Genomic DNA, 27,943 nt, shown 5'->3' on the forward strand with positions numbered 1-27,943 from the left:
CGCATTACGCAGCACGGACCTGGCGGAGCAGCTCTGGGCCGTCCAGCGAGCCCACGAGCGGCCAGGGAGTTACAACTCCCGGTCCCAACGTGGGAGTAGCCCGCTCTATGGGACCTTGCGCCCCGTAGCTCGCAGGACCTTTCTATAAAGTTACTCCATCCATCCATGTCAACACTTCTTTTCTCCGCAGCCAAAGGAGCAGCTAGTACTGTTACAATTCCTGGGATTTATCATGCAGCGCCGAACCCAGCCCTTGCAGGCGCATTGACAGGACTCGCTTCGACGCTCGTTCGACTCCACCCGCTAGCGTTTACATAAACCCGAAGACTGTAGTATCGCGGCCTTACAAGTCGACTCCACGTGGCTTTTGTATAAGATTCATGTAAACGTAGCTGCAAGTGGGTATGTGCCCGAATAGACAAGCAGAGTATGAGGCCAAAAAGCAGCGAATATATCGGCAACTAAAGTTGATGGAGTGTTCGGCTACGGAAGCAGCGGAGTGTGGAAGAAGTGATTGAAGGAAGTGAGAGCAATTAAGGTTGCAGCGAGTGCAGAAAAAAGACAGGGAGTCCCAAAGGACCGAAGCGTCGAGCGAAACGAGAACTTCGTAACTTATGGCGTCTCCCGAGAAGACGTAGAAAAAGAAAGGCCAATGGATTCTCTTCGTTTTCTGGCACACAAATCGCAGACTGTGCAAAATGCCAAGTTCTATTGATCGTTGGTTCATTGATTGTTGGGACGCAGTTGTATTGGGGGGGATGTTCTTCAGAGAACATTAAAATAACACTTCGTACGTAAACTTTCCAGTCAGTATCATCAGGTATACTTTCATCTCGCCTTAGAAGTACACACAACAGGAATGAAAGAAATAGTGAAAGAGAAAACGTTATGTCGCACAATGTTGGGAATAACATTTTTTCTTAGTAGTAATTTTCCCGAATATCGTCGTGTCGATTGCAGCATGCGCTTCCGGAGCACGCACGAAACCGGTCGGAACTAGCACCGATTTAACCGCGATGGCCGGCGCATTATTGCACGCAGTAAAATCCAACGAGTTTCGGTCACCGTAGCCTTGTTTCAGACAGACCTCCAATCTTAGAAGCAAGATGGGCCCTGCTGGCTTATAGCCGTGACCTTGGCCGTGAATAGCCGAGACCGCGGAAGCGCTTGTCTACAATGCTGTCTAGGAAGGCGTCGCTTGCATGTCGTGAGGGAACACTGTCTGAAGAGCGGTTGTAGAATAAACGACCCGTCATGCCGAAGGAAAGCGCACCCGCATGCGTTTCGATACCGCTGACCGAGACGCATGAAAGACACGTGCCATTTATATTCGTTAGTTATGATTTCTTTTATTTGCTGCATTGTAGAGATCATCAAATTTTCTAGATAATACCGGACAGTGCCCGCGGACAGTCTTAAAGGAATTGATTTGAACTGTATTAGTAAATTACGCTGCCGCAATTGCGGTCGCACTTGGAGAGGTCTTTACAAGAAAAGACGCAAGAACTAAAGGCCGTAGACGGCGTCGCCTCCTGAAATTCTAGCACCAGCTTGCCTTGACGCTGTGAATGTTGACATTGTTGCTATAGTTAATTGTTTTACTGGCAAAAAGACTCGATTATCTTCTAAATCAACGAACCCTTCAACCTAGCAAGCTTGCGAACAGAAAATGGTACATCGAAATTCGTGACGTCACACTGTCGTTTTGGCGGTAGGTTGTGACTCGGGGAAAAAAAGAACAAGCAAAAAAAAACGCACTGGGTGGAAAGTGTCTTCATTTTCTTCGATAAGTGAATGTACATATTTTAAAGCGTACTTTACCAGTCTAGATTGATTTATGTTCATGCTTGAAGCGCCGTGAATGCATCTGTCGGCGATGAAACTATTTCGGCAGGCGTTCAACCTCCAGGGAGGCAGCTTTCTTTTATTGCGATAGCAATTATATTATATGGACACTCCAGACGAATCTCCGCCGTTGTCGTGATGTTCTGTGTAAAGTCCCAAGTCCGCGCACTATGTGCTGTAGATGCGAGGGAGAATCGAGAAGTGTAGCGGCTTGCTGCGTCGGCGTCTTGCGCGCGCAGGGAGAGGGGGGCGAGGCAAATGCGCGCCGTCTCTTCGTGTGTGCGAGGAGGAGGGGAGGAGGCAGGCTGTCATGCATTTCCTTTAGTAGGAGGGATGAACCAACACCCTCTAGACTAGCGTGTTGATGAACACGACCGTACGCGCCCTATTGTGGAGGTAATATGCCGTGGGTACATGCAAAGGCTATGCTCGCCGAGGGCTGATGGCTTTGTGTGCGCTGTGTTCTCCGGGGCCTGCTTCGCTCTGCAGCGGGAGGCAGCTCGATGGGCAATTTGTTGGCCGCGGCTGCCGCTCTTCATAGTGCCAGTGTTGTCATAGCGATTGTTCGCGGTCATCGAGTGAGATCTGCTTATGTTTGACACGTGACATCATGCTTGGTAACCTAAATAGTAAGGTAACGTTCACTGCAATTTATGCGACCAATGAAGTTACGAGCCTTTCTTCGCGTTGTGTAATACTTTTCTATCGCAGTCAACGCTTCGCTTTTCGGGCGAAAGGCATGACTGCCACACCTTTCTCCTCTACGTTATGATATATATATATATATATATATATATATATATATCATAACGTGTGTGTCTGTTGGCGTTAAAGGAAGGTCTTCGATACTGGCAAGTCTCGAGTGTCTTTAATAATTTTAATAGCTATTCTCACTGTTATCGACTTCTGAATTTTCGAACTGAAATAGATATCTCAAAGCAAAATCAATTTTGCGGCACTTCACTGAGTGATTTTCAATAATAACAGCACTTTGCTGTTCTATAGAGGCGCCAGTTCACGTTGCGAAGTGAAAGCGCACCTTCACTATCCCCGTGCGAAGTGTTAACGCCACCGTAGACACGATTTCTTACTGTTTACACAACCAGTGGCGTAACCATATTTTTTTCGGAGAAGGCAGGGCAGGACACGCAGTCGATCGGGGAAGGGGTGGAGCACAAGCCTGCGGTATCCTCTCTCCCCCCAGGCTACGCCACTGAGTGTAACCGCTTTCGGCGTGGCGCAACGGGGCGGCCGTGGCAGAAGACCCGTGTTCGTGTGTTTAGTAAGTCGAATCCCCGACAGCAAAGAATTCTTTAATGCGACTAGCATTATAAGCGTAATTGACCACTTTGTCTTGACCATCATTGAATATCTAGCCTCCTTGTCGGCGTCGCCGTGTCTTGGAGCCCCTTCAACCCCGGGCACCGTGTTGCAGCTCGTATTGAACTCGACTGTACGTTTCTTATCTCGCGGAATTCCTGCTTGCAAAACCAAACTCCACAACCCCACCGGAACGTGTCGCACCGTGATCGACGGAGCGGCGCGTTGCCGCATTGGCATCCCCGCTTTTCAGCCCCGGTAACAGCGGCGCCGGTGCGTTAACCCCACTCCTCCTTCCGGCTGCCGCCCGAACGCCGGTGCAGTGCCCGCGCGCGGTGCCTTCGGCGTTTCCTCGACCCGGGATTTGGCCACTGTCGTCGCACTCGCGCCTGCTGCTGACGGCGACGCGGGGAGACCGCCGGCCCCGCTCCGCGCGGTGTCCCCTGGTGGTGAGCGGTGGTGGGCGACTGGCTCCCGCGTCCCGCTGTACGGAAACCGTGGCGGTCGTCGTGGCGCGGCGCTGGCGTTTGCTTGGATTCACCTTGGCTCCATCGGCTCCGCCACTGCCAGCGGCGCGGGGAGGCGTGACGACGTTGGCCTTGCGTGCGTAGCGGCGGCGGTGCCCGCAACTCCCGCACGCCCTTCCTTCGCTCTGACGTCGCCTCCGGGGTCACTCGAGAGTGCTCACTCACTCCTCCCGCCCCCTTAAATCTGCCTTCCCCTCGCGTTATCCTTTGTTGTGGGGCGCTTCCTCATGGGTTTTTCGGGGGGGAAGTCTAGTTTTATTTTTATTTCTTCTCTCTTTTTCTCTTTCGATTGTTGCCGCGATCGGTGATATTCGTGTCCTAAGCAGTGCTTGCGCTTTCTTTGTCGAGAGCGTTCGCTGCCAACTCGACGCTTGTTATGTTCGGCAACTTTGAAGTCTACTTCTTTCGGATCCCAGTAACTTAACTGCTTTAGAATGAGCTGAAGTGTGTTGAAGACTACTGAATGAAATAAGTTTGCGTTCGTTCCAATAAAAAAAAAATAAATCCATCGACGATTACGATACCTTATGCGAAACTTGAGCTCAGTGCGGGTTTTCATTACGCGTGTCAATATTTTGTATTATGACTATATGGCTGCACGGTTCATATAAGGAAGAGAACGCTGTGAGTAGCATGGCTGGCGCAGATGTCTGTCTCGTGTGGCACATTGCAAACGGAGTGAAGTGTGGTGCGACTGCTTCGCCTATCGGGAGATCGCGAGAAATAGCGCGTGGGTGACTTGTAGGCGCGATTCACAGCAGCCGTCGCAGACAGACCTTGGCTCATGCAACGCTTTGTTTCCATATATGGTATCGATGTACGCTCTCGCCGCATGCCTATGAGGTCATCGCTGAAAGGACGACGGCGCTCTACACTAGCGCCATCTCGTAGCGGCCGTGGCCGCAGAGCCTGTCTTGCGCAGTACTACGCTTTTCTTCTCACGCTTTCGCGTCTCATCGAATGATTAGGTAACATTTTTTGTTTGCGATTGGTACTATAGCGTCTGGTTGTTTACGACATTACATATTCTATAATTACTCAGTTTGTTTTATGCTTTGCTTCTTACGCTTGTGTTTGGTTTTTGTTTTATTTGTTCACACATGTATTTTCGCGCCCAATATGAGCTGCAACACGCGAGCCGTGGCTACAGCGACGCTCTCGAGAAAAAAAGAAGTGGAAAGCGTGTAGTTATTTGAGCAATGCGCATACACAACCCATCTCCCTTGCTTTCCGGCGTCTGCTTTTTGCACTGACCTGCCGAGCGGCTATCGCTCCATCGCGGATAAGAAAAAGAGTTCACCAACGATTACAATATGCCATCCAAGGGAGCCTCACATACACGTAGCCGCTCGCCGTCGCCCCCTTGCAGGAGTAGTGATCCCCGTCACACACGCTCGTACCGCGGACTGACCTCAGCAGCTGACGCCGCGGACGAACGTAGCTATGGTGTCTAACGTAGCCCCAAGGTCAATTCACATGGGCTCGACGGCGAGGCCTAATGTCGCAAACCAATGAGCAGTGGCGTGACTTATGGCCGCGGGATTGGCGCGACTACATCTCGCGGGGCGAAACGCTAGTTCGTAAAAGTTATGCATCCAATGTGTCACTAATGGAAACATTTGAAAAAAAAGTACAGACAGTGCGATTAGAATAAGAAAGTGTGAAGTCACAGGCTGTTTTCTTCCATACGCGAATAATCGCGAATACTAAGTTGTGCGATATTTCTGAAGTTTGCTCGTGGCGATGCGTGCTGAGGTGTGCCGAGATTGGCGTTGCCGTATTTAACACTGTAATGTCCTCAGAACCCTCCGATGCGTAGCCATAAAAAGTAATGGCAATATGTACGGTATTAACCCTATAAGATTTGATCTGTAACTTTATTTGTTAACTGCCTTTTCACTAAATATGTTTAGCTATGTCTTCATAAATAAATAAAAAAGAACTACAGGTGGCACGCGTGCCGTCCTAGTGAAGATTGTTGTTTTCGTGAATTATCTCAATGTAATGTTGATTTCATCTTCACTTTTTAACACTGAAATAACAGATGTGTGTTGGTGCTAAGGAAACGTGATATACGTACTTAGTTCAAAATATGGGTGAATCCATTCCTATGGATTCATGCAAAACTCTCAAGGCTCACCAGCGTAATGCTTGCCCTTATAGAATGAGGTCTATAAGTACAGATGGCTGTATTCAGGTTTTATTGTGACGCGATGTTGTGGCGAATATTCTCACGCTTCATTTTGTACTCTAGTTTGCTCTGTGTATGCGACGTGATGTGAGCTGGCGCAGTAGACGAATTGGCGCAACAAATCTCGAACGGCAAATTTTTAAATATTTTTTGTACTGAGAAGTTGGTCCCGCGAAATGTAGATGGCGCTACCGGGAATACACTGAGTGGAACAGATGAAATCCAGTTTCTCAACGTCATTTCTCTTTCTTCTCCTCACCCCCTTTTTTTCGACAGCTATATATTTTCTTCGGCTAGGGTGCTTTCAGGCAACCCGCCAATTACAAAGGGACTAGCCACAATTCATCATCATCAAGCTGCCATTGCAGGACGTATGGGCTTCTATATATGGCACCTTCGCTACCACGTGTACATATATACCTTAGCAGCCCTCTCCAACTCGAGGCATCCTGTCCCCAATGCTACCCTCGGAAACGCAGATGAGATCGCCCACGCGGCTGCGGATGCATAGGCCGCCGGCAACTCTGCGCATGCGCAGGCCGTCTCCCCTCCGCTTTCCGTATCATGGTTCCGCTGCGCCCTCCTGCGTTATCGCCTTTCTTTCATCTCCCGCTGTTCTGCGCGTTCACTTTCATTCTTCGTGGCGCTCGTTCGCTTGGTATACGCCGACGCTTGCCGCAGGAACGGGCGCATAATAATAATAATAATAATAATAACAATAATAATAATAATAATAATAATAATAATAATAATAATAATAATAAAACAAGAGTAGTTACGAAGCTACTGCAACGTGCGCCATGTCGAAGCAAGCTGCGCTAAGAGCTAAGGACTTACGGGCTGCGCTGCGAGCCACTGTATTATCCCTCCTCCACTCGCGGTGGTTGCTCAGTGGCTATGGTGTTATGGTGTTATTGTGCACGAGGTCACGGGATCGAATCCCGGCCGCAGCGGCCGCATATCGATGGGGGCAAAGACACCCCTGTACTTAGATTTAGGTGCACGTTAAAGAACCCCAGGTGGTCATAATTTCCGGAATCCTCTACTACGGCGTGCCTCATAATCAGGAAGTGGTTTTGGCACGTAAAGCCCCATAATCTTTAATTATCCCTCCCCGAAAAAACACGGGTGGCGTAAAGCACGGAGGTATGCGAATTTCTGCAATGGCGAAACCTTTTCCATTTCTTTCTCGAGAGTGTAGCTGCCGCCACGGCTCACGTGTTGCAGCTCATATTAGGCGCGATAGCACATTGGAACGCCTCTACAACGAAATTACCCTTAAAACGAATTTCGTATGTCCCAGTCGATTTTCTATATTTCGCATGTATTGTGAATACGCCCCTACAGCGAGGACTGCTGCAACAAATATGCCCGTACAACGAAGGAATTTAGGCCCGTCCGACTGCTCATTTCTTGCTTTACAACAAACGCAGGTATAGAGGCGGGCGCCGTCTCTCAACATCACAGCAAAGACTTCGCTGGAGGGTCCGGACTTTGCAGTAGCTAAAGTAGGCACTTCCCCCTAGCGGCCCTTCACCTACCTCCCCCCCCCCCCCACCTCATCCCAACGAAAAATAAATCGGAAATGGAGATCCAACGCGCATGTTAGGAATTATATGTGAAGCGAAGCTTATCGTGAGGCTATGCTATAGTATATACAAATAAATGTAAAGTGTACAAATGCCTTTATTTTTCATTTTCTGCAACGTGTATAATCTCGTTCAATGTTTATGCGTCTAGCGCTCACCGTTCACGAGTTATGCTGAGAGACGATCACCAGGTCAGGTGGATGCACATTCTGAGACGTCGGTGATGCTTGATCCTTGTCGGATGAAGAATGGTGCGGATAAGTGTATGCAGAGAGAAGAAGAACGACAGATATTTATAGTGCCCCCTACAGTGGTACACAACCATCTTGGGGGGGGGGGGATTGGCAAGAACGAGCACATTCGCAGTATAGCCCAAGAACTTAGGCGTAGGCTTGAATCGTAAGACATTTCGGAGAAAGCGTTGAAAATTATGCGCTATTCCATTTCCACGGCTTTGAGCGACGGAACGAGCCGTCGCTCGAACAGATCGCTCGTTCTGCTCGCTCGAACGCTCGTTTCTTGAAATCTACAATACGTTGCTCATCGCCCGGAAGTGCTACTGTGATCGACTAGCCAATAGCGCGAAGCCGGAACTGGATGTACGTCGGTCGAGTACTACCGATTGTCGCTCGAAACGAGCAAACGACAAATTTTTTATACGTGCAAGGCTAAGAACCTACTGCAACACTTTGAGAAATATTTTATGTTGCTCATTACAGTAATATACATCATCATAAATAAATAAATACAGTAATTAATCTTCTCAAATGTCTCTTGTTGAGACATTACATGAGAGAGTGGGTGGTTAATGCAAACAAAGATACTACAAGTTATAATTGAATGTTTTTGATGAGCCGCCTTGAATGCAAGTGGGTCGGGGATAGTGGCAGCTTCGGTGGGCAGGCCATTCCATACTCGTTATGTGCGCAAAAAAAAAAAAATGCTGAAAAGTGACAGTGTGGGCTTGTGGGGGATATACATGTACTGTGTTAGAGTGACTGGTGCTGGCAATGCGACAAGCTCTTTTTATGTACGGTTTGTCAAAATGCAAAGAATGGAAAAAAATGATGAAATAGGTTAAGACGTGCTATTATACGGCTTGAGGCTAGAGCGGGTAAGCTTATTTGGGCTTTTAGTGCTGACATGCTTGAATTGTACAATAATTAGACAGAATAAATGGGTCGCGCGGTTTTGAACCGATTCGAGGGCGTTAATATGGTTATTATGGTGGGGGTCAAAAATAGCATTGGCGTACTCCAGCTTGTTCCGCAAAAATGTTTGGAAAGCAAGTTGTTTAATTGAGGGAGGAGCGACGAAAAGGTTGCGGCGTAGATAACTACGCCGTGTAGGAGTTGAGGACGGACTTCGGGATGAAAAAACTTGGGAGGGTTTATTTTACATTATTTACAATGAGGTGAGAGTCAAGTAACAGTCGTACAGTCATTACGGGCCGGCAGCAACTCGGACGCTGCGGCCCGCGGCAAGAAGTTCGAGAGAGGTGAATCAGGGACTGCTCTGGAATCCTTCTTTTTAAACCCTTCGAGGACTGGAAGTCGCGTCATGTTCGGCCAATGGGAAAGTCCGCTCAGATGACGCCATTTTCGGCCAATGGTTGGCGCCCGTGCCGCGGTGTCACACCCGGCGGCTCCCTGCGGTCTTGCCTTGCTGACTTGCAATGCGCTCTTCAAAGGCGGACAAGGGGGGACGCTTGGGCCCCATTGTCCGAGGGCCCACCTACCCCCGGCGGTACGGCTCCGCTGGCTTGCAAATGCCTTCTTCAAAGTCGACCGGTGCGACGCTGCCAGGCCTTCCCGGTACATCACAGCCGTCTGGGTTCGTGACTCACGTTACCTGGAACAGTGCCGGGCTATCCCCTCGCTTTCTGGAAGAACCAAGTATTGAATAGCTCCACCGGTGGCGTACGAAGCGGGGGCCTTCAACTTGTTTGCTCGAGCGCTCCTCTGGAATGTGCTTTCCGCGTTTCTGCGCTTCTCAATTAGTTGTGCTGCGATTCGATGTGGTCTGGGGAACTCGAAGTAGGCGCAGGAAACAGCCCCATATCTAACAGCCGTAGATAAGAGAGCGTAGTGCGATTAGCAGAATTTATTATGTGGTTAATATGACAGGTCCAAGTTAAGTCACGCTAGATATACACAGCAAGAGGTTTGAATGAATGAGTTGTTGCACTTGCGTATACGAACAGCTGACGGTTAGTTAAAAACCCTCGTATCAAGCTTAGAACACACGGATGAGTGTTAAGACGGGATAACTTGATTAAGAGACGACCATGGGGGACCTTATTGAACGCTTTTTCGAGATCTAGAAAATATTGTATCAGTCGGGATGTTGCGATCTAGGTTTAAGTGTAAGTCGTGCAAAAAAAGAGCAAGTTGGGTGTCAGAGGAATAATTTTTGCAGAAATCGTGTTGACTCGGGTAAAAAGAATCGACGGATTTTAACATGAGAGTATAAAGTATGTTCCATTATTTTACAAGATACGTTTGTTATTGAAAGAGGGTGGTAGTTACTCGGCGACGATCGGCTTCCTTTCTTGAAGACTGGGATGACCTTGCCTACCTGCCGGTCGTATGGAATTGACGCGCTGTTAAGTGGTTCCTGGAATATGAGAGATGGAAAGAGGCTACACACATGTTTAGTATTTTTAGCGCTTTGGCGTTGATACCGTCTGCTGCCGTGGATGACGAGTTCTTCAATGATTAAGTTACTTTGGCAATGCCGATAGGATCTAATGTGATACTTTGCATAAGCGGATACGCGATCGAAGTATGGTGGATCCGGCAAGCCGTCACGCCACTTTCGCGTCGCGCCACTTTCGGCGCGTATTTGGTGCCCTCATACCGGCAACACCGGAGAGACGTCGTTCAATGTGGTCGCTCGCGTGGGGTACGACTTGTAGGCGACGAGCGAACGCGATATAGCGCTCTCCATCGTTTAGCTTGTCGCCGTCGATCGCGCGAAAGATCGCTTGCATGTGGTTTATACTTTACTGTCCGATTACGCACGGCAGAGGTGCCCGCACTGGCACTATTGACGCGTTCGCGTTAAGGGCCCCGCGTCGCCGAAAACCCGGTGTCGGCGTCCGCGGCCGAGAAAATCATCCCCAACCACGCATATTCTATACGGCACTGAAGTAGTAGTTCTACCACTGAAGTTGCTCACACCTTGTCTTACGTTCTTTACAAAGTTATTCCTAGGAATTATGAGAATGGCAGCCCACAAACAAGTGCCATGGAAAAAAAAAAGAATAGCAGCGCCTGTTTTTTTATGTTAAATCTTCTCAGATTGAAATACCAAAAGTGCGAAACAAAAATTCAGAGCGCTTCCCAATATGCATGTGAAGATGGAAGATCGGCGAAGCTGTATTAGTCGATAGCTATATTAAGTTCTATGTGGTGGTTATGCTGTATTGGTTGAGTGGCTATGGTATTGGGCTGCTAAGCACGAGGTCGCGGGACCGAATCCCGGCCACGGCGGCCGCATTTCGATGGGGGCGAAATGCGAAAACCCCCGTGTACTTAGATTTAGGTGCATGTCGGTCGAAATTTCCGGAGTCTTCCCCACTACAGCGTGCCTCATAACCAGAAAGGGGTTTTGGCACGTGAAACGCGATAGTTTAAATTTTTGTATTGGTTGAATAAAGGCACGAAAACGTAACTTCGTTGTTTGTTTCGTTTTTTTTTTGTATGATGATGATTACACACACACGCACACACTTTCACACTGACGTTTCGACACGTATCGTCATAGACTAGAGTTTGGATATGATGGCTAGTTTGGGCAACATCATTCATCGCTCCGGCGCATTGTTTGTTTGGTCCATCTTTCTTGTTTTTTTTTTGTCCTTATTTCTTTATTTTCTTTAAATTTCTTCTGTTTCTCATCTTTTTACTTATTATTATTGTACTTTATGCCTATACGCTAATGTTACGACACGTGTCGTCATAATATATTCAAGGGCGCGTTGCGAGTCTCCGAGCCCACAGGGGTATGTGCCATTGAGCTTGGACCCTTTCTGCACTATCACCAGGATCGGCCCTTATGATGATTAGTTTTTGTCAACATCTAGGGATGTTGAGCCGAATGGTTGGCTCTGCTTCGGTGTCTGAGCGTGTACGCCGACGCGGGGACAGTCTGTCGCGTGCCTGTGGCTTTCCGGTGGTTCCTCGCTGTGTCAACATCGGAGCACGTGACCTTTGAGCGCTCAGCCTTTCTTGCAACAACGCACCTAGCTCCTGAGAGATCGTCGTTCTGCCTTGGAGTGGAGTCAGTGCAATGTCTGGCGAGACCTTTGTGCTTGGTTCCCGGTACGCTTTAATCGCTGCGCACATTTTGTCCCGGTATGCCAGCGCAACTTATTCGGTCGTTAATTGCAGCGTGCTCATTTGTATCTTCACTTCAGCGTGCGAATTCGGCATCCGCATGTGTTGCTGTCGCACCCGTTACCTTTTTCGGAAGAGCGTGCGCTAGCTGAGCGCGGATGATGCGAAAAAATTACCGTGACATGGCCGCGGTTTACCTTGGAGCGGTGCTTCCGCTCGATTCAATTGTACACCCACTCCACAGCTTCAGTTTCATCGCGCTCGCTCCTTTCCTTCACGCTTTCTTTTTTTGAAGTGGATGCCATTGGCGAACATTTCAGTCCAATTGCAACTATCGCGAAACACGAGTTTCTCCGAAGGCGTACGTGGCATGAGAGCGCATCCACACCACTGCGGAAAAGGAAGCGCGCAGCGACCGCGCCGTGATTGGTGCATGCGCATCTTTGGCTCGAGTGACCGCCTGCACGCACTGCGTGCCTGTCCGTTCATCGACCGCCGCCGTTCGGCGTCGTTGATGCCTTCGTGGCAATCTTAGAGTATGATGAGCTCGAATCGTTGGCATTCGCCGAACGATGGCATACTCTCTAAAACGAAACAAAATAAAATAAAGGTTCACAGTTCTATTGCGCTTAGTCTTACAGTGACGATATTAAGTGAAGGACGTCCAGGATGTGGACGTACGTAGCGCAAGCACGTCCACGTCCTGTCCTTCACTTAATATCGTCTCTATAAAACTAAGCGCAATATAACCATGAACGTTCACCAACTAGCCCCCTTAATTGCTTTACTAAAAAATAATTTTTGCACCCTTTCGGAAATATCTCAATTGTCCCCTAACAATAATCGCCATGCGCGGCGTGCGTGTTTTCAGAGTGCCACAATGCTTTCTTGACAGGAAACAAGCGTGCGCCGAATTAAATAATAATAATAATAATAAAAGGAAACGCAACCAAGACGGATGACGATCTTAATATTTGTGGACAAGCTACGCCCCAGAGGGCGTAAATACTTATTGTAGAGTGCAGGGGGGAACTGGTCCAGCCAGATCCAGCGCGGTCAGTGATATACATAGTATGCACGTACGTCATTCAACGATACTCCGCGACTTCCGGTTTACGGCAGCGCCATGTTGGGGAACCTATAGGCCCATAGAGGCCTATGCGCGCGTCTATAGTGTACTAGAATAATTATTCTAGTACACTATACGCGCGCCTGTTGATAACGTACTCCAAGATGGCGGAAGGTAGCGGAAGCAGACGACAGCAGCGGATGTGACGTCACGTGCATACTATGTATATGCGCCAACTGGCGCCAACGTTGGTCCGTGGTTTTCGCCGCAGACGTACTACCTACGTGCAAACTCCACTGCTGGTGTCCGACTTGTGTTCGCCATGGGGCAGACCTGGCCGTTGCCCCCTTCGTACGCCCGCCGTAGGGCTACAGGTGACGCGACAGTTCGTGAAGTAGTGAAATTTCAGATCAGCCGTCGCGCCGGTCTTAAATGCGGGTCGAAAGTTTGAGAAAGGAGAGCAAGACGTAGACCCTTTCGCGAGAAAGCAAAGGGCATGCCCACCCATTGGCGAAAACGGCCGATTGGCCTTTACGTTTTTTTTTTTATTATTGTTATTTGAAGTAGAAACTTCTGGGCCCTTACCTGCACGATGCCCGCGACAGCGTAAGCCCCGGTAAAGCGCCCGCGTGCTGGCCTGGCCCGTCGGGTAACTGAATATCTCAAACTTGCCAATTTATCAGTGGTATCTATTGCTTCTAATAAGTAACTGTACTTGTTCAAGCGTCGCGAAAGGTTCCAGAAGTTTGTCCTGTTGAATCCACTGTGTTTTTGTACGTGGCACAATTAAGTGACCATATCTAAGAAGTGCAGTGTAGACACAGTAACAAAGAAAACATACTTTTGTATTAAATTAAGTTGAAACTTCTGCAAACTTGAAATTTGTGTTATGACTATTCAGCTTTGCATTTGTGCAATACCATTGCCCATAGGCGCCGACTACGGCGGGGCTCTGGGGCCCGAGCCCCCTCCGGACTTTTCCGGGGGGGGGGTTAGCCCCCCCCTACCTAAGGTGTCATTGCCAGAGTTTTGTCAACCACATCATTTGAGGTTACTTTTCACCTGCCTCGACCTTCTCACCTTAAATTTTATTGTGGCTAATAGCTTACTGCATCATTATGCGGGCGTGCACGGCTTTTAATTCATACTTTTGCTTTATTTCTGCAAATTCTGACAATAGGAGGACACACACATTAGAAGCACTAGTGGCGGCTGCCTCATCCGTATTTGCTCACTTCAACATTGTTTTAAATTTCCACTGAAAACAACTTGCACAAACACAATATATTTAAATATACACACAGGACAAAGTTTATATTTTTTTAAAGAGATGGAGATAGCTACTTAATAATTATTTCTAAAGGCATGGATAGCCTATGCCTAGCGAATGTATGTGTTGCTGTATGTTCACCATGCTTCAAATTGCTTTGCATGCTTTTTTGACCATGAAAGAAACCTATAGACTTCAGTGACCCAGCAGTCTTTTATCAATGGTGTGTGAAATGCATGTGAATGTTGTGTGTCTCAGTACTGCTTCTCTTTCCAGTAAGCAATGCTAACGACTCGGGAAAAAAAAATTTCCAATAATTTACGACATTTATTAGGGATGGAAACATCGTCAGTTGCGTGCAAAGGTCATAAATATATACAGTGTATTCCAATTAACTATCATTCACCAGGATTTAAGAAAAAGAGCAAGGAGTTACTCGAAGAAAACCTAGTGCATATTTTTTACAGTGCACTAGCTGCCAGTACTTTTTTCGTTACTGAGGTTTAATGAGATAATTGTGATTCATTATCTAACTCTAGACATACTATCCTAATGATCAAAGTGTTAATGAGGCACTTAAAGGCACAGCCAAGGGATGTCTTACTGCAGTGTTTTCATAAACGTACTAATTGTATACTAATTGTTTTTCCGACTGATACATAAACCCCACGAAATATGGAGAATACCACGTGACTGCTGCTCCCACCCGGATCATAAAGCAGCGCCTTCGAACAAGGCTCCCTCAGAGTTATCCAGAACGAAATAAAGGAAGTAAAGAAAAACATTGTGATTAAGCTGGCGACAGCCGAAATAACACTTCACCTTTGGTGTTAGTTGGAAACAAGCTGTGATAGCTGTTGTCTTAGTGTAGATAAAGTGCAGGGTTGGTCTTTTTTTTTTGCCACAAGGCCTATCACCACAAAAGCGAGGTGCATTTTGTTTTGTCCCAGTCGCCATATGTTTCTCTGAGCAGAAGGTAAATATGATCCTTGCCTTGGGATCTGCAAATGGCAACAAGAGGAAGGCCGCAAATATATATGTCAGTCATGGAAGTGTGGCAGTAGACCAAATGCATGGACTATAATCGGAAATTATGAAAACCTGAGATAAACCGGCAGCTTCAAGCAACAGCGGCGGAGAACTCCCATCTTTGAGTCCTAGCCTACGCATAGATGTTCTAGCATTTATGGCCTAAAACCCTCATGCTAGCATGTGGGACGTGGCTGTCCAGGTACCAATTTCCAAGTTTGGAGGATTCCAAATGGCGACCTTTCACCCATACCACCTTAACCAGCACCAATGCTCAGAAGATAGGGACCTGTAGAATTGTCTAGATTTCTCATATTGGGTCCTCACAAAAACCGATGAGTTGCCGGACTTTTTGAGCAACATCATGTGCACAGATGAAGCCAATTTTCGCAGAAATGCCTAGGTAAATTTGCATAATGCACACTATTGGAGCGACTCCAATCTACAGTGGGTAAAGCGCAATTGGCACCAGTACCACTGGTTGCTCAATGTGTGGTTTGGAATTTGCGCCGGTGCTATAATCAGTCCAATCTTCTTTGATCACACGCTGACTGGACAGTGTTACATGGACGAAATCCTTGAAGGAGTGGTGGACGAGTTTCTCAGCAAAGTCCCGCTGTCACGTCTTCCACTTCAGTGGCATCAGCAAGATGGGGCTCCAGCACACAGCAGCAGCCGAGCACGAAACTGGCTGGACGGGACTTTTCATGCACAATAGATTGGAAGGCATGGGCCTGTAAATTGGCTGGCTAGGTCACCTTGGGTGCGATCTTGTACGCGTTCCAAAATAGAACGGAGGCGGTCCGTTCCACCGAGCCGCACACGGTTGGTCAGTTTGAACGGTGAAGAACGCCATGACGTCAACTGTGAAATGATATCTGCTGTCAATCATTCCGTGTTGTCTGCTATCGGACAAACGCAACGGAACGGACCGCCCATTTCGCGACGGAAAGAACGGACCGCCTCCGTTCGAGTTGGGAACGCGTACAAGATCGCACCCCTTATCTCTACCGCTCGATTTCTTTCTTTGGGGTTATGTGAAATATTGTGCTTACATAATTGAGATGGACATCAGATTAGTTCAAGGCAAGGATAACGGATGTCTGCCGTAGAGTTCTGGCATTGGTCATCAAGAAAGCCACTGAAAATGTGATAAAACTGACACAGTACTGCGTGGCTGCAAAGGGAGACCTATTCGAACATGTCCTCTTGGCTGGTGTTCAACGGCACTTACAAATTCATAAATAAGGGCGCACTGAAATCTGTTTTTGTGCTGGATTGCCTATTTGGCTCATTTAGAAGTAGTATATTTACTCGCATCAGTGTTGCCGTTTCTCTACACATTGGTCGCTTCCTGATCTGTTTATTTAACTTTAATTTTTTGACACGAACCTGTTTTAGGAGCACGTATTTACTTTCATGAAAAATGAAACGGTCTCTTTATTTTGGCTTTGGTCCGAAGCAAGTTTCTGGTGCAAAATATAGCTTCGCGCTTACTCTTTTGATACGGTGCGAGCAATACCGGGATTTCGAAACATCCTATGCCTATTGCATTGCTTTTCACATTTTGTGCGTGGTCAGAGCGGCACTTCGACTGTGTTATCAAGGGGCTTTTGTTATCAATGTGATTAGGCGGCCTTGAGAGACGGATATTAACTGTGACGTCGAAATGAGAGGAAGGAACCGCTGCGAAGCCACAAAACCTGCTGTGGATGCTCCTTTCATACCATTCTTAAGTTGATGCGCCATCTCTTTGGGTTTACGAAAGGCAATGCAGTTGCTTTCAATCAGCCTATTTGAGGGCGCTGCTTTATCATGCGGGTGGGAGCGCACTAAATGGTATTTTTCATACTTCTTGAGGTTTCTTTGCCAGTCTGAAAAAATTGTATGCAATTAGTATGTTGCTGAAAACACCACATGTAGATGTCATTTGGGTGCCTGCAAATGCCTCATTGACACTGAAAATTAGGACAGTACTTCTCATGTTCGATAATTAAGTGCAATTACTGAATTAAATTTCAATAACAAAAGAATTACTGGTGGCTATTCCACTGTACTGGAAACAGTATGCACTAGGTTTTCTTCGAGCAACGCAACTGCTCTTTTTTTTAAGTCGGTGCATGGTAATTGGGAAACACTGTATAATGCACTCAAGAACTGAAATGGAGCCAAGCTGGATTCACTTGAAATCAGAATCAACAGCAGTCATGCACAGCAGCGCTTATACTCGAACTTGCAAAAAAAAAAGGAGAGAGAAGCTGCAGGTTCACCGGAAAGGCAAAGCAGTACTGGCGATAGCCAAGTATGCGACAATTGCACGAAGGAAGATTACACCTCGGAGAGGATTCGGGCTGTGACATTGAACTGTCTCCTACTATGAGGTCTTGTATATACTCGTATAACGCCTCACTTCAGTGCTCGATTATTCGAGGTCACACAAAGTTTCTTAAAGTGCAAGATTATATTATGTATATATGGGGTTCTGAAAGCTGACCCCCCCCCCCCCCCCCCCTGGAAAAATGAAAACTCTCCGCTTATGCCATTGCCCATAGTAAAGTATGACCTGTGCAGCACTCGTGGAATTAAATGTGACATTGAAGCTTCAAGTAGTACACCCCATATGTGCAATTGCTCGAGCACACCATGTCATATAAAAATGCATATGCTCGCTAAATGTGATGCAGACTTTGATGTAAGTGTGCATGCAAAAATTGTACCATTGTACCCGAAGTGCAGATGGTGGAAATGTAAGTAAATGCAAGTTAGCCCTAAAGTGATGCACTTCATCCCATGAGTGCTGTACAGTAAGCCAAGAATGAAACAGTCAATACCTTGTTCTGTATATTGTGGGGTTCTCACACCGTGCTCTTGGGACAAAGGAACGACAACACAGTAATGCAAACAATCACAAGGGCATTTATTGCACCTTTCATAGATCAATGCCTGCTAGCCGAGTTGCTATCCACAAAACATGCCGATGGGCGCGCGACAAATCTAGGAAGTCCGACTCACCGCGACCGGATAACGAGCGAATATGTTCGCCCCATGCTGGATCCCAACGCCCGGTCGTTCGCGCGTACGGTCACGCGAACGGTGGCGCGTTCGAAGGCGGCTACGCGAGACGGTCTCGCAGAAGCATGGATCGGCGCACGCGCGGTACGTCCGCCGCGCTCTCCCGCACCCAAGAGAGAGCGTGTTCTCCCCTGCGCCCCCAAGTAACCCTGCCGTGAGGCGGCGTTAGCAGCGCAACACTCGCGCCATCTCTCGCACTACGCTTCAACCACTCCGACCGCCGCGGGCGCCAGGCCACGCGGCGAAGCCGCACTGCAAGAGACGGGAGCTATGCGGGAAAACAAGATATCAGGGGACGCGCGAGAGTCGCGCGTCCCCACAATATGCAATTACGAGAATGCAGTGTTTCTTGTGCCCTGCACCTCTCCGCACTTCTTTCTCTGTTGACACTGTGATGATCTCGCGAAATTCACTGAGACTAATGCTCTCAGATCTCGGACATATCGGAACTCCCTGAAATCTTTATAATGTTGCTCTGTCAAAATTATAAAACAGTAATCCAGTGAAAATTTACACTGGACAAAGCGAGGTACACAGGACAAATGCCGAAATCTGGATTGGCATTCGTCCTGTGTATTTCGCTATGTCCCCTCTAGTTTGGACAGTAAAACCATGTTTCGTAATACGTGTAACCAACTGGTTCACCTTAGTGTCTTGAATTTCCCCTATCGGAAGTTTGTCATGTGCGGCCTTGACGTCGAACACTGCACTTTTGACCTACTGTACATGCCACTACATAGTGTGCACTGCTGGCTAACATCGTGTTAATGTGCTCATATCCTCTCCTGTCTTTTGCAGAAGTGGGCCCCAACATGGCTACCTGCAAGCGCAGGATGTCGTGTCCGCAGACAGTGCAGCATCTGTGGGACGCCATCGACTCCATACGACAGCAGAAGCAGGTATGTGTCTCCTTTAGCCTGAGCAGAGGCCTCCAATACCCTGTGCTATGGAAGAAGAGGCAAGGTCTCAATAGGACTGAGGCTATCCCTCTTTTTGAAACTCATAAAAAGTTGCCAAGTTCAACTCATGGCTCTTATGATGGGGCCAGAATGCCAGAGCACCTGCATGTCAACATTTGAGCACGCATTACAGAGTCCAACATAGTTGAGATTCATAGGTAGCACATACTCTTATAAGGCATCTCTTGCAGACCGAGCCTAAATTTTGTATATAAAATCCTAAGGATTTTATGTACAAATCCATCACTGTCAGTCAGTCAGTCAGTCAGTCAGTCAGTTTTATAAACAATCCATCACTGTTAGTCAGTCGCTTCCACAAATGGCCATTGTTCCGTCTCTCTCTCCTCTAGCCCCTGTCTATCTTTTATAAACTTTCTTTGTGTTTTTTTTTTTGTCCGTGTGATTACTCTGAGGTTAAGTGGGACTAGGGAAAAATTGAGGAGCACGGCACCTTGCCAGAAAGGAAATCTTAAAATATGTAAAAACAAAGATATCTTTAGATATAGACAATTAATAATGACATCTTGTTTGTGTAATTTTTATACGAAATGCTACGACAAACCATACTCATCTGTGAGGCACACCAGAACGTTTGTGTTATAGCAGCGCTCTCTTTTCGTTTTCATTGTTGCTGTTTAAACAGCATAGCCAAGCGATGTCCAGGTTACCTTTAATGTGGACAGCCACTCCTGCCCATACTAGCAGGGACAGGCAACCATGAGCACCGCTGGCTCTTGTGCATGTGGGCCGCACTGAAGACTGCATGCAGCCATGCTTATACTTTTCCTTTCAATGCTGGGACCCAGGTGAGCAACCTGGACCGTGTGGCGAACTACATGCGGCGCAAGCACCAGCTAAGCGAAGCCGACACAGAACGCCAGCTTGGGTTTGCCGTACGAGACGGCCTGCTGGCCTCCAAGAAGAAGATGGGCTCCAAGGGTTCTAAAGTGGGTGTCGAGCAGGAGGCCTTCCAGCTCCCTCATGAACCAGTGGTGTGTTCCTTTATCACATTCTTGTTTGCGGGCCTTTGTTGTAGCTTCTGGCAGGCAGCATCCTACACTATTTCAAGCTTACTTGTAGTGCTAAAGAAACTGTTCAGTAAGTAGATAGGAGCAAGTGCATTGACAGACTAGGCGAGACCTTCAAGCTTTTCACATACAAGTGGACATTATTGACTTGCCCTTTAAAGTGGTACTCACCATGTTTGATGCTGCATATTCGTTGTGGTCTAGCTCGGTCTGTTGCAGAAGTTGTTTGTGTTGGGTGTCGTCTGGCATAGGATAATTCAGAACAGCATAACTGTGACTGCGTAACCTACTGCATATCTTTTTTTCTTCTTTCCTGGCTTGCTGCAAGTGCCCCCTGGCATCTTATCAGATGTGGGTGCTGCACCCTTAGTAAATTATGAGAGTTCTGCAGCTCTTGCACTAAAAGTAGTGTTGTACATGTGCTGGTCAGCTGAAGGTAAATGCTGCTTTAGCAACTACTGACCAATGAAAAGTGACACATTGTTATTACGAATTTGTTATTATATTCATTATCAAATTATACTGAAGCTCGCGCTCGTGGCACAGGCACTAGATACACTGTCCAAATATCAAAAATAGAGAAGGGGCACCATGAAGGGGCAAACCTTATGTTACGTGCACCCCAGTGACACGGGCCAACCACTGATGGCAGAAAACTGCTGCGTCGCCATTACGGAACCTTTATTGGCCGCTATGATCCCACTTGGACCGCTGCTTTAGCAGCAGTTAAACGGAGCAAAGTGCATAGTCTTCCCCTATCTAGGCAGACAGATTTTCAGAAGAAAAAGTTCCCCGGTTGCTCTCTGGGGACATTTAGATCGGGCAAACATGAGAAAGAAGCTCTTGTGGTGTTTTGGGCATGAACCGTACATGCCATGCCGCAAACATGGCAGCCATGACCAAAGTTGCTGCCATGTACTGTAGACTGGCACAAAACCATAACATTGGTTTCTGACAAAGCAGTGCTGGTTAAGCCTTGCGGCAAAATTTAAGCAGCGCCGCCAGCAGAGTTGCCGGTGACATGCCATCATGGGAAGCTCACCAGCAATGTATTCTCATTTGTAGGCCTTATTGGTGATTGAGCATGAGATCAGACATGCACGGGCCATAGTAGCTGAGTGCAGATCCAAGTGCAGTCCCATCCATGCGCGAAAAAATCTGCCGGCAGTGTACACATTTTGTTTGTCGGCTTGGCTGAATTAGATTGCATCGGCAAACTGATGTGCCGATCCCGCATAATAGCACCGATTGCATGGTTTAGTATTCATGGCGGTGTAGGACACTTGTATGTATGTCGTTCCAATGCCTCGTATTGGCACAGCGAGGTGGTGATGGGCCATCAAAATCCACAGAAGACCCTTGCTGCCCTGTCATAGGCAGGCCACTTGCATTTCTTTCACATAGACCTGATCCCGATTTTTTTTGCAGCAACATCTGCATATGTTTGTAATGTTTATCGGATATAATGAAGGTATTTTCACGTCCTACACAACTTTGTTATGATAAGGTTTGACTGTACCACAACTGTAAGTCTCAAATCTCTCTTCATTGTTCAAACTTCTGGCCAGAAGAAACAGGCACTCGAAGCGTGACAGTGGCAAGCGCAGTCGTTTATTGCTGGAATCTTATGTTCCGGTCAAGTGCTTTGGCTATTCATACATGATTTATCGTACATTCCATCGTAGCCGTTGGTTCTCGCGTACATTCTAGAATGTGCACCACTATTCACATTGTGCACTCAATCTGGTTAGCAAAATTCTTTCGCTGCAGGATGGGTGACAACATTCGGGAAAGTTCTGACACATGTAGCTGCATCTTGCGCCGAGTGATAACTTTACAAACAGTGTTTAGCTAGTGAAAATAGTCACTGGAAAAAAGATGCACAATGTATGCATGTCAATATGCACTAGTTTCTAGTGTTCATTTTGGGGTCGGCACACAGCATGCGAAATTACTTATGCTGAGCTGTGCTATATATCAATCTCAAAAACATGTTACAGGTGGCTGAAGAAAGCCGATGATGTTGTGATAAGTTTATTTGGAATCTGGCAATTGGGAGGCCCGGGCCTGGGGCCGCCTAGATGGCTACTGGGAGCTGCTGCTCCCGCAGTGCTGCAACATTTTTCATTATCAAGTTATGCTGGCCTTTTAAAAGTTTGCATAAAAGAATGTCTGTTCTGTTGAAAATAAAGGCATGGTTCACACAGGATATAGCTAATCCTGGAAAGCTGGAATGATGAAAGCTGTCAGCTGTCCACTTGAGTCACGAGGAATCATCCGCATCATACCTGAATTGCTGTACTGAAGAGCTTAAAAGTTTTCTTCTTTAGCTTACTATGTCATTTAAATGCTACATATAACAGCCTGTAGTGAGAATTCTAGAGACTATAACAGAGTGCTCGTTATTAGCAAACTGGACACTTGTCTGGTTGACCTCCCTGCCTTTCCTCTCCTCGCTTTCTCTCTCAAGTTGGTTATTGGGAAACATTGTGGTAGCATGCAGAAGTTCCATTATTTCCCCCAAAACAGGCCAGATGTTATGGTTAAACAAATGTTTGGTTGTCATGTTTCTCTACCATAGCCCTTAGGCCAGTAGTGTACGTTGCAACTGAAATTGGCTTCTAGTGTCCTCAAGAAAAGTTTCAATAAATAAAACTGAAGTAATATTGTATTTTTCTTGCCCTTGGTGTAGGAGAGAGACGACCACGACTGGTACTGCTTTGAGTGTCACAGGGGTGGTGATGTGCTTCTGTGTACCACGTGCCACCGAGTGTACCACATAGTGTGCGTCAAGGAAGACCTCTCCAACGAAGACAAGTTTGTCTGCACAGTCTGCTGTGTGAGTGGATGACATATTATTGCAGCATGGCAAAGTATTGCGATATATTTTTAATTTCTTTTTATAAGTTCACTTCAGCTATTTCATTCCATGTCGTGACTTCAGGATTATTCGTGAACAGTTTTGCTATGTAGCTGTGCTGTTACAGCTGTAGGATAAGAATAAATTTTACTAGCAAGTTGCGTATGAAACTTCCTATTTTTGTGCAAATAGATATTTTTCATAATTGTAAAGCTAGCTTTCCTGTGAAGCAGTTTGCCTAACTTCTTACGGAGTAGTCATTTTTACAAACAGCATGTAGAAACACAGTTTGCTTGTATTAGGACTAGGCAAGTGTAGACTTTGTCCTCATTTGAACAATAATCGGTGCTGCCATTAGTCAGGCGAATGTGCACTACAGAGAAGCGCGTTTACGAATGAGAAAATGGGCCTATTGTAGGTAAATGGTAATAACTGAAAAGTTAAGTCTTGTATGACAGCAGCATGGCTGTTGTATAATGCAACCAGTAGTAGCAACCAGCAAGGAGGGTTTTCCAAACTCTGCGAGCCTCCATCGTCCAAACTTAAATCTTTTGATCAGATATTATCCTTAACGTCACTACTACAAAAAGCATCCAAAGAATCACTTGAAGACACAGCTGAATTGTGAGAATGACAGTGCTCGTACAAAGATTCAGAGTGACTGCCATCTTCCCAATCGAACAATGCATACCGCAGTTCGGGTGCTGCCATTAAATGTCGTCACTGCTTGGTGGAGGGGGGGGGGGGGAACAAGCTTTTCAGGAAACAAAACATTAGTCCTTAGGCAATCCCCTGCACGGCACGGCAAGTGCATAGGAGGGGTGGTAGTTATAAATTTTTGCGCTGTGCGTTTTGGTCACCGGTGAACTATGTTCAGTGGGCACGGTAAAAAAAGAGTTAAAGGTTCCGTGCAATGAAATTTTGCTTAAGCTAAATCGGTTATAAATGAGTAGTACATATGATTGTAGTAATCTTGGCAAAGCTGCAGGTCTGTTAGTTGTTTATTTCTTTATTAGCAGCCCTTAAATAGCATCTAAACTGAGAAAGCGTGCACCTATTGGTCAGAAAATATGACATAAATCCTAGCAGTGCTGCCTCTGAACATTTATTTTATGTGGACACTCCAGGCGCATTTCTGCCATTGCTGTGAGGTTCCGTATAAAGTACAAGGGTGATAAAACTGCCGCGCACCGTGTGCCGTAAGTGTGAGTGAAAGGGTGCATGGATGAGCCACTGATCGCAGCTCAATTTTATGCATGCAAGGGAGGCAAGCGGGGATGAAGCAAGCCACTTTCCATCGCATGAGGCTCCTGGGAGAGAGGATTGGGCGCTTTCTACTCGGGGCGACCAGGGCAGCCGCGCACAATAGCAATAGACATAACGAAGGTCAATTCGCTCGCTGCTGCTGCCACGCTTCCTTGCTCCAGTGTTTTGACAGCGAGTTTCCGCAGTCATCGAGTGCGATGTGTTCATGTTTACTTGTGGACGCGTGACACCATGCTTGTTAATTTAGTTAGTATGCCCATGTTTACAAGGTTATATGACCAATAAAACCACTATCCCTACTTCGTATAGCTGTCCACTGATTTGCTATCGCAATCAATGCTTCGCCTTTTGGGCGAAACCGTGATTTTTTTTAGAACTCTGCAGGCAACATATTATGTTGGAGGTCAAGCTGAGGAGCCGTGTTGATTTTAAATGCTCCGGGTCGCGTGCGACTTCTGTCTCAGAGCAGTTGCATCGCTCCCCTTTCCCTCTTCCCCCAAGTTTCAGTATCGAAAACATCAATTTTTGCCAAATCTTTGTGGTGGTTTACTTATACTTCAAACATAAAATTTTGCGCAGGGGCTGCTCCATATTTATATTATCTGAAACTGTACACCTCTTGTGGTCCAAAATTTCACGTCGATTCACCTTTAATCTATGATTCTTTTACAGGAAACAACGTTCCACTTGTTGAACCTTTGCGCTCCCTATTGATTGCTACACTCAAACTTTGCACAATTAATTTTTAATGCTAGCTTCGGTGTGTTAACACTGCCACATTGACCAGTTAGCTCTATTGTCTTTTTTTCATGTTGCTGAGACAAACCAGCACATTAACATAGCTGTTTGCTTTTCTAGAGTGATAAAAGGTAATGCACTGGATTACGTTCTGTGCTCCTCGTTGCAGCCTTGAGTCATTTCATTAAATATGCCTTAATGCTTCATAATAAATGCACCTAACACTACTGCAATTTTGGTACTGGAGACATAGAAGGGCAGAACAAGTGTTAATCCTAGAAGTTCGTGAAACGGAAAGTTGGCTTATGGCTGTACTTGTGCATTTCATTGAGGGTATGAGAGTTGCTTCTGAAATTTTGGCATTCTTCTCAGATACCAGCACACCAGCCTTCTGACTTGCCTACTCTTCAATGGGAGCATTGATCACCTTGTAAATTAGGCAGCAAGACTGCCAGAACTGCATTGCCTACCACCTGTCCTGTCCTTAAATCCCTTTCCTCTCCTATCCGTGCTGTCCTTTATTAGATTAGCACTAATTTGCATTATTTCAGTTGTAACACTAACTTGCCCCGCACCGATTCCTTCCGAACTTGCAACATTTAGACGGCATTGGTGACCACAACTGAACAGTTTATTGCATCTTGTTTGGTGTATACAGCCTCTTTCTTTGCCTTTGTGCACTGTTGTGGGTGGCATAGGCAGCGGCGACATTGCTTATTTTAATTTTGATCAAAGAAATCGTACAGTTGCCACTGCTTTGTTGCTGAATGGAGAATTTGACAATGGTTTTCTTTCTCCTGCAGCAATTGAAAGAACGTGATCCACTGAAGCTGAAAGTGGATGACATGAATATCCTTCTCAGCTACACATGTCTTCGGCTCAAAGACAAGGTGGGATGATCACTTCCACACGCCGTGGTACATTCTTGCATGCCTTCTCATTTTCCTGCAATTTTCTTTTTTCGAGGAGATGTCTTGTCCGTTTTCCATCACAGCATGTGCTTTTGTAACATGTGCACCCCAGGAATGCTAGCCTGCAGGGCATTCTGCCTTGAGCCTAGTTTCATGACCTCTTCATAGACGTCATGTAAATTCCTGAGGGATGCTGCTGCCAGCTGGGGGGGAAAGAAAGGCTTTGTATCTGGCCTGAAAAGTTATGTTCACTGAAGCACCAAGCAAGGTATTTGTTAATATAAATGCTGGGTAAATGAGCAAGGCGACTATGCTCAGTATTGGTGTGTAGTAATGTGTTAAAGCATGAAATGCTTTCTGATAGTCATTCCTATTATAATTTGCTGGCATTTTATTGGAGCCCTGGGGAGTCCCATGGCAATCTGACTGGCTGTTTGTGAATGGAGATTGTCGGAGCTACCGTATTTACTCTATTCTAACGTGCCCTCGATTGTAACGTTCACCTGTTTTCCATGACAAAAAAAAAAAAAATACAGTACCGCGCACCTCGTGCTTTCATATAGAAATACTATTTTCTCTCATTTGGAAAAAACAGATTTATTCCCAATACACTAAAGTTGCGATGAATAAAAACACAAATGGAAACTGCGTACCTTGCCGCCAACATTTATACTGCGCTGGTACAAGTCGTGTGGGGCAATGGATATCACTTGTCGTCGCTATCAGACAACTCCTTATCGCTATCTACAGACCAAAGCATTTCATCCTCGGTGCCGTCCATGGCAGACAGGATCCTGCACCATGCATCTTTCACCCATCCAGCAAAGTTCTGCAGCGAGGCACGCGTCATTTTATTGGTGGGCTTGAATTCGTGGCAGCCACTGACAAGCCACTTGGTGTAGAGCGCCTGAATTCTATCTTTCACTGGCTTGTTCAAACAAACATCCAGCGGCTGGAGCTGCCATGTCATACTGCCGTGTATCACGACAAGGTCGGTGTTGCATGCAGCCAGCTTGTCCTTGATGCGCTGGTCAAGGTAGCACCTGAACGCGTCAAGCACAAGCATCCCACACAGACCCAAACTGCCGCCGGGTCTCTTTCGTCAAACATTATCAATCCAGTCAGCGACCAAATCCATGCTCATCCAACCTTTTTGACTTAGGTGCACAATCACACCACTCGGAAATGCAATTCCTTTCGGGAGCGGAGCGTCTTACGTCTGAAGATAAAATAGGGGGGCAGCTTGTGCCCATCCGCAGTGCAACAAAGCATTGCGGCGACTCTAGTTTTTTCGTGGTCAGGAGACAAAACGCACACTTGCTTTGCCCCCTTCTTTTCAACGGTTGTGGTGGCAGGCATGTCAAAGTAGAGCAGCGTCTGATCAGCATTTCCAATCTGTCTGAAGTGGTAGCCGTTTCTTATGGCGCAACTTCAAAACGTACCATCTCTTCGTATTCTTTGGGCAGTTTTTGGCATATCCCTGGCCTCCTTCGAAAAGAAAAGCTTTTTCTTTTCATAAAATTTGGCAGCCAGCACCTGCTCGCTTTGAAGTCGCTCCGCATTAGCCCTTTCTGTAGGGCTAACTGCATTGCCCATACTTTGAGCAGATCGGTCGTCACAGGCCGCTGTGCCGCTCGCTGCTCTTGCACATATTCCTTGAGCAGCTCTTCTATTACGGCGAAGTGGTCCTGCTTCGGTCCACTGAAACCCTTCCTTGTTGTTTTGCTGGTGAAAATATTCTCCTTCTGTTTGCGTCAGTCCCGCATGCAAGTTTTGGGAATTCCTAACGCCTGTGATGCGGCCCGACTTCCATCAGCCTTCATACACATAATTTTCCTTTTAAATGTGGCATCATGGTGGACTCGGCGTGTCTTTGCAGTTGGCGCTTCCATGCTGATTGAATAAATGCAGAAAACAGGAAGACAGGCA

At 46.7% G+C, this 27,943-nt stretch overlaps 1 protein-coding gene across 5 annotated transcripts in view; it reads left to right on the forward strand.

Annotated features, from left to right (window-relative positions):
• Positions 1–27,943, forward strand: part of LOC135900275 (zinc finger MYND domain-containing protein 11) — a 106,655-nt gene that overhangs the window by 43,939 nt on the left and 34,773 nt on the right. For 2 of the 5 annotated variants that reach the window (XM_065429716.2, XM_065429717.2), the window contains exons 1-5: positions 13,099–13,255; positions 19,051–19,151; positions 20,018–20,203; positions 22,932–23,078; positions 25,907–25,993. In XM_065429716.2, the coding sequence (XP_065285788.2) occupies positions 13,204–13,255; positions 19,051–19,151; positions 20,018–20,203; positions 22,932–23,078; positions 25,907–25,993 (573 nt within the window). In that variant the 5' untranslated portion in view covers positions 13,099–13,203. Of the gene's footprint in view, positions 1–13,097; positions 13,256–13,300; positions 13,531–19,050; positions 19,152–20,017; positions 20,204–22,931; positions 23,079–25,906; positions 25,994–27,943 lie in introns of those variants that run through there. The other 3 variants (XM_065429720.2, XM_065429719.2, XM_065429718.2) reach the window with 3 other exon arrangements.

This window comes from Dermacentor albipictus, chromosome 1, assembly GCF_038994185.2.
Source record: "Dermacentor albipictus isolate Rhodes 1998 colony chromosome 1, USDA_Dalb.pri_finalv2, whole genome shotgun sequence".
Taxonomy (NCBI): domain Eukaryota; kingdom Metazoa; phylum Arthropoda; class Arachnida; order Ixodida; family Ixodidae; genus Dermacentor; species Dermacentor albipictus.